This window comes from Myotis brandtii, unplaced genomic scaffold, assembly GCF_000412655.1.
Source record: "Myotis brandtii unplaced genomic scaffold, ASM41265v1 scaffold36, whole genome shotgun sequence".
NCBI lineage: Eukaryota > Metazoa > Chordata > Mammalia > Chiroptera > Vespertilionidae > Myotis > Myotis brandtii.
Genome location: NW_005363836.1, coordinates 3,852,710 through 3,865,623, shown reverse-complemented (window position 1 = coordinate 3,865,623; position 12,914 = coordinate 3,852,710). Strand labels below are relative to the sequence as shown.

The 12,914-nt window shown below is 35.7% G+C and overlaps 1 protein-coding gene across 1 annotated transcript in view; it reads left to right on the top strand.

Moving 5' to 3' along the window:
• The window catches only part of LRRIQ3 (leucine-rich repeats and IQ motif containing 3), a 95,796-nt gene that overhangs the window by 56,161 nt on the left and 26,721 nt on the right, over nt 1-12,914 (top strand). Inside the window, exon 5 of the mRNA XM_014544349.1 lies at nt 3,152-3,272. Within this exon, the coding sequence (XP_014399835.1) occupies nt 3,152-3,272 (121 nt within the window). The remainder of the gene's footprint in view (nt 1-3,151; nt 3,273-12,914) is intronic.

Below are 12,914 nucleotides of genomic sequence, written 5' to 3'. Positions count from 1 at the left end.
CCTCCCGAGGGGTCCCAGACTGTGAGAGGGCACAAGTGGGGCTGAGGGACACCCCCCCCCCCCCAGTGCACAAATTTTTGTGCACCGGGCCTCTAGTCACTATATAATATGTTAACTATTATACAAGGTAATACATGTATTAGGAAAAATAGTATTGTGAGTAGAATGGCATTGTCATAAGAGTAATAAATACATTTTTGGAGAGATTTTCAAAGAAACAAACCTGTATGCTCTGAAACTTCCTCATGCCCTTTATTTAGCTAGTATTAGTTATTATTCTTGAGCTAGCATTGTATTCTCTCAATTTGAAATTATAACCTACATAAATAGGGTGCTTGAGATAGAGAATTGTAGGAGGAAGCCTACTTTTTACAAGATTGTCACAGAAAGTTTTTCTGAGGAGCTAATATTTACATTTAAGATCTGAACAATAAGAAGTTAGCCATGCAAAGCATAGGAAGGAGAGTGGCCTAGGCAGTGAGAAGAGCTTGCACAAGGTACTTAGGCATGCAATATCTTGTTTAATTTGAGTTGGGTTCAAGGATTGAATGAAATACAGTGTGCTGGGAGTATAATACACAAAGTCTAATAGCAATGAGATTAGTTTGGCTGTATGGTCAAGGACTGTATTTTGCTGTGTTTTTTTTTTTTTTTTTTTTTTTGTGTGTGTGTGTTTTGTTTTGTTTTGTAGCTTATAGTAAAGACTGAGCACCTTGGGCAGCCATCAGAGGATTTAAAGTGAACGAGAAGCATAATCAGATGTACCTTTTAATAAATGTCTTGTGAAAGCCAGGGTGAAGACTGAGGCCAATAGGAGGCTATTTATGGTTGGAAGGGGTTATTATAGTTTAGATTAGAAGAAGTAAAGTGAAAATAGAGAGAAGTTAACAGATTTGAAATACATTTAAAAGGTAGAATGGCAAAGATTTTTGATGAATTATATTGTTAGGAGGGGCAGACAAAGAGATTACCGAAATAGAGGAAAATGCCTAGCAGTAAGAAAACAAAAGAATGATGACATAACTTGAAGAATTAAGAATAGAATTGATAGGTAAATTTAAGGTTGAAAAGCATTTGCAATTGGTTGTTACAGATTTGGTTGCAAAACAGTTGTCTACATTTTTTGTCCTAGTTTGTTTAATGGAAAGATTTGAACCCAGATGAAAATAGAAGCAACATTATTAAAAGTCATATTTTGGTAGTATTGATGTTGTGTATTATATTACAATTATTCTTGGTAACTGTAAGAAAATCTAACTATAAAAAGAATACATGAGCTCAAAAGTACCTACTTATTTGTTTTTCTATCAAAAAGTATATTTGTCATGTAAATGTAAGAATTGATTAGCAAAAAAAACTTTAGTGAAAAACAAAAACTGAGATTTATTTTAAGACCAGTTTGTATCTGTCATGAGCATTCAAAAATTCCTGCACAGTGAGTCATCACATCAAAACAAATCATTTTCAATAAAAAATTAGAGAACACATATAAAATTTAAAATTTAGAAACTCAAGGATATTTATTTAAATGTATATTTATTATATGGTATAGGGATTTGGGCAGAAAATTGTAAATACAGGGGACCAAGACACATATTCAAGTGTCTCTGTTAAATTGTGGAATAAGAACGTTCGCACAAGTGGGTAGGTCAAGATAGATATGATAATGAGTTCTCTATTTCAAAATTCTGCCAGCTATCACATATTAGAGAGTTTATGTGAATTTCCTCTCAATGGATGAAGGTGGTGCTAGTCACCAAAACAAGAAGTATTAGTAGGTTTATAGGAAAAATATGACTTCAGTTTTCTTGAATATAAGATGTCTATGACATTTTCTAGGTGAAAGAGCATAGCTCATGAGTATGACATAAATGAGTATGAGCATGACATAGATTAATATGAATTGTTATGAGTATGACATAAATTAATATTTGTACAGAGGTTTGAAACAATGACAAATGATAAGCACTATACAAGTATTCCATACACAAATATACAGAAACAAACATCTCACAAAGGAGATTTACTTGAAGATATATATTTAGAGTCTTTATAATTAAGACAGTGGTTCTAGTCAAGGAAAGCATAATAGAAAGGCTTTTCAAAATACAAATGTATATCCCCTCCCAAGATTCTTATTTTTTTCTGTGGCAGTCTGTTACTGATTGCCTACCAATATCTGTCTTTGTCTTTTTTTTTTTTGTAAGAGATACTCAGTTTTACTTCAGGCAGCAAAGTACCTAGAAAAAGGCTGTATTTCTTATACTCTCCTTTGTAGTTATGGGTGATCAATGAGAAATAAACTAAAGTTATTTGAAAGGACCTGGGGGAAAGTTTCTTAAGACACATGGCCTGTGTTTTATCATTCACCCTTTTCTCCATATTGCTGACTGATACACACATTGTGTTTGGAGCTCTCGTAGCTATTTTGACTCCAGAGTCAACATTGAGTATAGAAGCCTTGGAGATGCAGTAAGGTAGAGATGACAAATTTTTAAAGAACCTGGGTTCTTGACCTCATGGATCCTCTGTATCACTCCTGGATGGACTGTGAAGAGAAAAAGGGATAGCACAGTATTAGTTATTAAAACATTTTCAACCACTTTACAGACATTGCCCAGTTTACATCTTAGAGTGGCCCATTCTCTGTGAAGCTCCTTTCAATATCTATTCCTTCCACACATATCTGATCCATTTGTACTTTTAAGACTTGTGATAATTCTTGTCAAATTTCTCTCTCTTTCTTTGTTACTACCTTTTAGTGTTCTGTGAAGTAATTTTTCATCTCCTTTCTTACTCTGAATTTTCCTTTAGGCTTTCTGGGCAGCACTAAACACTTAACACTTCTCTATTTATTCCTTATTTCTTCTCCCCCTTAGTTCCTTTAATTATGCCATCCTCCTGAAATGTCCCCATTTTGTTTAATGTCTCTTAGAGCATTGTCATGAACTCTTAATGGAAAAATAATTAATCAGAATAACACACAATGGAGTTCTTTTCACCTTTCCTAACTCTGGCTTGTCTCACAGGTTTTTGTTGTTGTTTTAAAATGAAAATAAATGCTGATGTTTAACAAGTGAGAATTCTTTGAGAACTCTAAAATATATATGAGATTATCATTGGTGTCATTGCTTTTGTTTTGTTTCCACAGAATATACTTTCTCCTGTTGATTTAATAAGTTTGAATAAACAGAAAAAACATGTTTCCTCTCTTTTATCGGAATTAAAGAAAAAAGATATTGGCAAAAAATCAAGACATCTCATTCAAAAAGGTTAGTTATATGAATTTTTAAATTATATTTGAAGAGTATATTTTGAAGAAGAGTAGTTAAATTTTTTCAGAAATTGGACATGTTAATTTTGACCTATAAATATGACCTCATGAAATTCAAGTTGAGCATTCTAGATAAAATATCCATATCTCATTTAACATTTTACAAATATTCAGATTATAAAGTTATAAATCCTTCCTAATACACATGCTTACATGCTCCTCCTCTATTATCCCAATAGAATTTTATTATCACTATTTGGGGGTTAACTAATATTTAATATTTTAATTTTTATGACTATGTAAACATTACAGCTGAGCCACACAATATATTAGGATTATATTTGCTTCATTATACAGTTATTTTAACTTGCTTGGAAATCTCATGCCACTGCTATCCCCAAGTGCATTACATATTTTTTCAAGATATTTCTACTTTAGCCTTTCATTTTGCTGAATTCTTCAAAACTGCTTACTGACTAAAGCTGATGTTAAAGGCTATCATTTCTTCAACTGTGATCTCAAGAATGTATTTATCTATGCTGTGTTGAGACCCTTGTTACCAAGATTCTACATCTTTTTCTTTCTTGATTTATTTTATTATTTTAATACAATGTATTATTCATTAGTTTATTGAGAAATTATATGTGGGAGGTAAATTTTTTAAAGCCTGAAAGTCAAAACATGTCTTTATGCTTCACTTGCACTTGGTTGATGATTTGACTGTGTAGAACTTCCTTCTGAATTTTTTTATTGCTTTATTTTCTTCTAGCTTCCACTGTTACCTTTGAGATGTATATTGCCATTTAGTTCTCAGTTTGTTGTATATGAACATGTATATTATTTTCCCCATCTGACAAACTTTTTAGCATTTTCTCTGTATAACAGCTGTTCTGCAATTTCACAGTGATTTGTCTCATATTTGTTTGTTACCTAAGGTGGATATTCTTTTCATTTAATTTATTGTGGCTTTTTAATCTGAAAATATTACTCAGTTCTAGGTGTTTCTCTTGTATTAATTTTATGCTAAAATATGTATGACAAAAACTTACCATTTTAACAAATTTTAACTGTCCTTTAAGTACATTCATGTTGTTGTGCAGCCATCATCTCTTTTTTTCTTGGTCTTTATAGCTAAACTTGTTGATCTTGTTTATATTTTTGAAGAACCAAATCTTGTTTTCATTTATTTTCTTTTTTTTATAATTCCATTTTATTTCTCCTTCTAATATTTATTATTTCTTTTTTTCTGCTAGTGCTATTTCCAGGCTCTGTTTTCTCATCCAAAGTCTAGTGCCCTTTCTATTTAACCATGATGCCTGCTGAAGACTGTAAATGTATTGCTATGTAATTATTAAATCACATGCATGGGCATATGGTTGTCTTAGACTAAGCTATCTGAATTTATGAAATCTAACACACTCTGTCATTCCCTGTGTTATTTTAAATATTGTACAACCACCCATTTATATAAAATTCTATGGTTTTTAATATATCTGGTTAAAACTATGGGAGTTGAAAAGTATCTTACTTTTCTTGAATCATTAGAAGAATTAGAGTAAAAATAACATTTTCCTCATATTTTTTCATGTAACTAGCAGCAAATTATCTTTAAAAATGGTTAAGTTTAAAAGCAAATAGAAATTTTACTAATTTTGCTTGAATAGATTATTATTATTTTCTGGCATGAGATATTATCAATTCAGTGTTGAAAACTACTTTTCTTTCACCAGGTAATATTTTCTGTTAATTTTTAAATAGGGGAATTGTATCTTTCTATTAATCCATTTTACCAAATGGTACCTATTAGCATATATTCAAAGTCATATAACATGAGAAATACTTTTTCTTCTTAGCAGTATCACTCCTTCCTTAAATACAAAGTTTTTTTATTTAAGAACTATTAGTAGTTTTCTTTCTCTGATCTTACTAAAATATGGGCTCAGCAAACCTTAGTTTGGAAGTTTAGGGAGTTTGGTAGTCTCCTTCTTCTACTATCTATAATAATAACAGCATAATATGCTAATTAGACTGGATAGCCGAATGACCTTCCAGACGTCATTCTGGACATCCTTCCGGATGAAGCTGCGGTGGCAGTAGGCGAGGCAGAGGTGGTTAGGGGCAATCAGACAGGCAGGTGAGCAGTTGAGAGTGATCAGGCAGGCAGGCGAGCGGTTAGGGGCAATCAGGCAGGCAGGCGAGTGGTTAGGGGCAATCAGGCAGGTAGGCGAGTGGTTCAGGCCTAAACCAGCAATTGGACATCCCCCGAGGAATCCCAGATTGCGAGAGGGTGCAGGCCGGACTGAGGGACCGCCCCCCCCCATGCACGGATTTCATGCACCAGGCCTCTAGTTTAGTTAATATTAAGTAATAGCATTGTTTTTGAGATGCAGACCCTTTCTAGACTACTCACTTATTTCCCCTCAATTGTAAGATGAGCAATGCCTGGAGTATTGAGTGGGAAGACTGCTAGGACAGTCTCCTAAGATGTAGGCTTTTATAACTTTCACTAGAGGCCCAATGCATGAAATTCATGCAAGAGTAGTCCTTCCTTCCCCTGGCTGCCAGCACTGGCTTCCCTCTGGCACCCAGGACCCAGGCTTCCCTCGCAGCCCCGGCTTTTATTATTATTATTACGCTTTTATTATTATAAATGGTTTTTGTAAGGAGGATCCTTTTCAATCCTGGCTTCTACCTATTCCTTGGTGTTTGCTAAAACGGAGTTATAATAAATGCTAAGTCCATTAGATCAGACTTTTCATTGTTATTCAAATATTCTATTTTCTTGCTGATTTTTCTTTTGTATGCTTAACCAAGAAGTGAGAGAGAGATATTGAAATATTCCACTATAATTATGGATTTTTTGGCGTCTCCCTAATTTTATCAAATTTTGTTCATTACATCTTGAAGTGATTTTATTAAAGATCTACATGATAGTTATTGTTACAATTTTTTGTTGAATGGAACCTTTTATCATTGTGTATTTATCATCTTTTTATTTTTATTTATTTTTTAAAATATATTTTATTGATTTTTTACAGAGAGGAAGTGAGAGGGATAGAGAGTTAGAAACATCGATGAGAGAGAAACATCAATCAGCTGCCTCCTGCACACCTCCTACTGGGGATGTGCCTGAAACCAAGGTACATGCCCTTGACCGGAATCAAACCTGGGGCCTTTCTGTCCACAGGCTGATGCTCTATCCACTGAGCCAAACCGGTTAGGGCTATCATCTTTTTAAAAATATATTTTTATTGATTTCAGAGAGGAAAAGAGAGGGAGAGAGAGATAGAAACATCAATGATGAGAGAGAATCATTGATCTGCAGCTTCCTGCATGCCCCACATTGGGGATCAAGCCCGCAACCTGGCATGTGCCCTGATTGGGAATCCAACTGTGACCTCCTGGTTCATAGGTCAACGCTCAACCACTAAGCCATACAGGCTGGGCATTTATCCTCTTTGTTCATAATAATGTTTTTTTCTCAGACCTATTTTATCTGATATTAGTGTAATTGCACCAGCTCTATATTAGTTAAAATTTACCTAATACATTCTTCCATCCTTTTACTTTTGACGTTTTGCTTATATATATATATATATGTATCATGAAACAGCAAATGGCTAGATCTGCTTATTTAGCCCATTTGTGTATATATTCATTAAAAGAATTAGGCCTCTTTCTATCTTCTACGTTTTTTTCCAGTTCTACTTTTTCTGTTTCTGTTTTCTTCTTTCTTGTTTTTTTCATAATTGACATCTACATTTTCCCCCTTTATTTTGACATTTTACTTTGAACTAATTTCAAATTATAAAAATTACAAATTATTTCTGAATATTTTTCACCCATTCCCCAAATGTTATTTTCTTATATAATCATAGTACAATTATTAAAACCAGGAAGTTAACATTGATACAATACTATTAACTCATCTCTGAACCATATTCATGAACGGCCAATTGTCTAATGTCTTTGTTCTTGTCTAAAACCCAATCTTACTATATGGGTTTTAATTTTGTCATTATGTATATACTTCTTTTATTCTGTTTATTTTGGTTTAGCTTTAAAAAAAAAACACCTATTCACCCTGACTGGTTTGGCTCAGTGGATAGAGCATCGGCCTGAGGACTGAAAGGTCCCAGGTTCAATTCCAGTCAAGGGCACGTACCTTCGTTGCGGGCACATCCCCAGTAGGAGGTGTGCAGGAGGCAGCTGATTGATGTTTCTCTCTCATCGATGTTTCTAACTCTCTATCCCTCTCCCTTCCTCTCTGTAAAAAATCAATAAAATATATTTTAAAAAACTATTCAAGAAACAGCAAGTATTGCCAAGTTATTTGATCCACCTTACTTTCAATATTTGTACCATCTCCTAGATTGGTTTCTCATCTTATTTCATCGCACTTTTCTTTAAGTGTTTATGATGTGAGGCTATACTAGAAAACATTTTACCTTTTATTAAAAACATATTTTTACCCCCACATTTAAGAAATAAGTTGGTTAAATTTTGTCTTTGCTCAAAATTTTCTTTCAGTGCTTTAAAAATATTATTTTATTGTGTGTGTGTGTTTTTGTTGTTTTTTTTGCATTTATATTGCTAATGAGAAATATAAAGCCACTTTATTCTTGTTCCTTTAGAAGCTTTTAAAATTGTCTCTTTGTCTTTGGTGTCTTTAAATTTCACTATTATATATAACAGATATAGATATTTTTTCCTCTTGATCTCTTCTACTTGGCATAGCTTCCATTAATTCCTTGCATATTTTTCCTCTCCATTTTTATTTTTCTTTCATCTAGGACACCAGTTTTATCTAACTACTGTTACTTCTACTCTCCATATCTTCAACAGCTTTTTTAAAAATATCTCTTCATCCTTCCCAGACTTTTTTTGGAAGAATTTCCCCCATATGATCTTTAAACTCATGAATTATTCTTCAGCAGCATTCATTTTACTATTTATATCATCTACCTACTGAAGATTTTAACTTATATAGTTTTATTACTATTTTTCTTATTCTTGTTTCATATTGCTTTATCTTTCCTGTTCTTTTTGGTACATTTAAATAATTATTTAAAATTCTTATTCTGTCTAACATGCTATCAGTAGCATCAGTTGTTCAGATTGTTATTTTTCTCTCGATGTAGTTTTATTTTTGCTGTGAGATTATATGTCCAGGGGTATTAGACTCTGTGTTTGATAATATTAATTGGGAAATTCCCAATTGCAGATCTTAGTCTGTGCCAGTTCAGGTAAGGTCAAGGAGTGGAGAAGGGATGAGCTATCTGGCAGAGACCATGAAGCTCCACAAATAACACATTTCCACATGGTATTACTTCACCAATTTTTCAGATCAGTTACTCTTTAAAACCTTAGAAATAGAAAATCTACCTAGATTGTAATCCAACCATTCATAGGCCGTATTTTCATACTAGTTTTTTCTTGCACAAATAGACTCCCAACTGATCTTGTTGCTATCAATATAGTATTTCAAAAACATATATATGATTATATTATTTACTTATTTCAAGCTTTAAATAAAAGACCATTGCTTATAGAATAAACATTTTGATGTGGATTTCAAGTTTTTACATAATCTGGTTTCGGGTTATTTTCCTTGTTAACTCTATAGCAATACATGAAAGTTATGTTTAAGAGAGGGGAACAGGGAATTACTACATATCTATATGGGTCTCAGTATTTCTCCTTCTTCACAAAGACTGTGTTCTAGTTATACAATACCACTCATGACTCAACAACTATAGCACTGTGACTGTGCTTATATTTTTTCCTCTACCTGAAAATGCATTCATTTTTGCCTGTTAAAACACACTTATTCTGCAATACAGTAACTGCATTTGTTTTCTCTACTAAGCTGTATTCTCCCCTACAGTAACAATTAATGCTTTGGTCTTACGCATCTCACCAAACTTTGTTTATACCTTTTGTTATGGTTGTTTTTGGCAAAGGGATGCTTGAAAACAATGACTGGGTTTTACTTCTCTCTGACTTCTTTAACATCTGGCAGTGTACTGTGCCCACACAAAATACTGTTAATGAAGTCAACCTTTAGCTGAGAGAGGTAAGCTACATGGCAACAAATCTTGAGATAGGAGAACAAACCATTATTTACTGAATTGGAATATGGAGAATCAGTGGTGACCTTGACAAAGAGCAAGTTCTGCAAAATGGCAGAGACAGAACTCATGCTGGTGAAGGTTACGAGTGAATGAAAGTAAAGAAGTGAAGATGTTGCCAAGCTATTTATTTTGAGGATTTGTTACAATCTATAATATTCATGTTCACAATAAACTTAAGGCAATGAAAGAAACCAAAGTTCTTAACAGAATTCTTCAATTGTGATTCAAAGATATTGTTCGTGTTGTGAATATATTATTATACTAGCATTTGTAATCTGAAAATTGATTAACAATATAAGACATATAAAGGTACATTATAATTAGAGTGTTTGAATAATGAAAACATACCCCAAAATCAACCCTGGATATCAGAAAGCTTATAATATATAGGTTGTAGAAGTAGGGGAGAGAGGATTTGGTAAAGGCAGTTAGGTAATTACTCCTCTCTTTTTGTAAGGTAAAGGAATTTTGAGTGAATGACTATGGGGTAATATTTTTCAAAGTGGTCCAGTCTGATAATAGGCACCTAGCTCGTACTAGGCCAGCAACCCCTTCATTAAGCTGAGCATAAATGTGAACAATCAGTTATTGCCACACAATATGAGTTGTGGCTAGGTGGACCTATTCTCTTGATAATATTTTTCTTAAGCATTGATTTTTAACCTTTTGTTTTCTTCTTTGATCACAAATACAAATATGAAATTTAAGTATATGATTTTAAAAATTAACTTCTCTTTGTTCTCAAAGATGCATAAATGAACACATATTCATTTTATTTATAATTTCAAGGGATTCATGGGTTCACTGAAGCCCTATTCATGTTCCTTAAATTAGTTTATAAGATATTTTCCAGAGACAGTTTATTCTCCAGGCACCAGCCTGCTAAGGCATTCAGTAGATATGGTGTCTTCCTCCTAGAAAATATCATTTGTTCACTTTTCTGGAGTTTCCATTGACATGAGAATTAGATTACACCCTTCCTTTTTTCCCTTTTCCCATGGGCATCCACCTTATAAACAGAAGTGAATGGATCATTGTCCAGATGCTTTAACTCTGTTCTCCTACTTCTCCAGCAGGTTTTGAAATTTAGAGAGTGTTTTTTTTATACTGAGGTGTGTGTTTTTTACTACGTTTTACATGATTACTACACTAGAGGCCTGGTGCACGAAATTCGTGCACTGGGGTAAGGAGTTCCCTCAGCCCAACCTGCACCCTCTCCAATCTGGGATCCCTCTCACAATTCAGGACTGCTGGCTCCCAACCACTCACCAGACTGTCTGCCTGATTGCCCCTAACCGCTTCTGCCTGCCAGCCGGATCACCCCCTAACCACTCTCCTGCCAGCCTGATCGATGCTTAACTGCTCCCCTGCCAGCCCGATCGCCCCCAACTGCCCTCCCCTGCCAGCCCAGTCACCCCCAACTGCCCTCCCCTGCGTATTCCCTCTTTATTAGATAGGGTTTTTTCTTTAACATATTGGACACTATACCTGCTGTGGTCTTGACAAACCAGTAAAAATGTAAACGCAAACTAAAAGTGTCATAAAATAAACTCCTTAAACAGGAATTTCATGAGACCTTGGAAAGGTGATATGCGGTTGTTTCTTCCTTTTTTCTTCTCTTTCTTTTTCTTGATTTTCATCTTTTGTCCTTTCTTTTCTTCTTTTATTCCTTTTCTGTCCTCTCCTCCTCTTAACTTTTCCGTTGGTAGAATCGTCAGTACTTGTATCTGTCTCGCTTCCAGAAGACAAAGAAGATGGAAACACACCATCATCCGAAGAAAAAGATGATCTATGTTGGGATCGGTGGTGTTTCTGGTTTTGCTCTTTTCCCTGTTTGTTTGTCATTTCTGCCGCCCCATCTTCAGGAGGACTTGTGCGTGGGCACTTCTTATTCATGTCTACAAAACCTGCCTGCCTTGGTGAAAACTGTAGGGGAAAAGGGCTTCCTGGGTGGGCTCAAGCCCAGCCCGAGGTGCTGAGGAACCAGGGCGGGGAGTGCCCGCACCGCCGCTGCGGAGACCTCCGGACCACGGGGTACCCTCCAGTAATGTAACTGCAATGTAGCAGTTTGCCTTCAGAAATTAGATGTAAGTTACTTCTGATGTGAAGCCCTACCTCAGACATTTCCTTTGCGGTTTGTAAAGATGTTAAACAAAACCCATTTACCTCCCTAACCTAGTCACAAGTTTCTGCCCAATGGGAGAAGTTTGCTGTGCAGCTTTGCCCAGATACCCCCCTCACCCACCTCCCTGCTCCAATCACTGGGCTGGGGGCAAGGGAAGTTCCAAGGCTGACTCCCTGAGGTTGCCAGTGGGGCAGGATCACTCACCAGGGACAGGTGCTGACGCTTGAGACTGAGACCCTGAGGCTGCAGGTGTGTGTGTGTGTGGGGGGGGGGGGATCACTCCGTGGGGGTGCGCAAGGTTCCAAGGCTGAGACCCCGAGGCTGCCCCTGGGAGGGGATTGCTCTGTGGGGGCGAGGGTGCTTCCGAGGCTGAGACCCTGAGACTGCAGGTGTGTGGGGGGGATCACTCTGTGGGGGCATGGGCGCTTTCGAGGCTGAGACCCTGAGGCTGCAGGTGACTGTGGGGGGATCACTCCGTGGCAAATGAATTTGTTTTTGTTTTTAAATAAAGGGTCAGGAGGGCCTCTGGGCAGCATTCCGTCAGGCCGATCACGCTGCCAGCTCTCAGTGCCGCCCCTCCTCTGTACTGGGGGACTCTGGAGGGGTTGAGAGGGACTGGGCACTGCCATCTTTGTCATGGAGTGACAGTTAATTTGCATATTACTCATTTATTAGATAGGATACATATTTTCATCATCTCTAGGCATTCAAAATCCAACAGTAAATAAGGCATATAAAAACTCTACCCTTGTGGAGCTAGGATGTTAATGGTAGGGATAATATTACCTGTTTCAGTGGACTTCTATAGAATTATGAAGTAAAAAAGTCCTGTCTGAATAAGGATAAGTATAATATTGTCTCATTTATATTATCAAATTATGCATGACCATTGATTGCTTTTGTTTTAAACATCATCCAAATACCAGTTTTACTAATTATTTGCTTGTAATAAATCGATGTGTTTATCTTCTTTAACTTAAGTTACACCTATCATCCCTTCTAGTTTTTATTTTATATTGCATTATCAAATATTTTTTTCTTTATGAAAATGATATATCACTGCAGGTCAGGTTTTTAAAGAGACATGATGCTTCATGAATGCTTTTTCTATTTTATATTAACCAATGTCACCCCAATAAATTCAACTCAAAAAATATTTTTTTAAAAAGAAATTAAGCCCTAGCCAGTTTGCTCAGTGGATAGAGCGTCGACCTGCAGACTGAAGGGTCCCAGGTTTGATTCTGGTCAAAGGCACGCTCCTTGATTGCAGGCTCCTCCCTGGTAAGGGAGTGTGCAGGAGGCAACCAATCGATCTCTCACATCAATATTTCTCTCTGTCTTTCCCTCTCTCTAAAAATCAATGCAAAAATATCCTCATGTG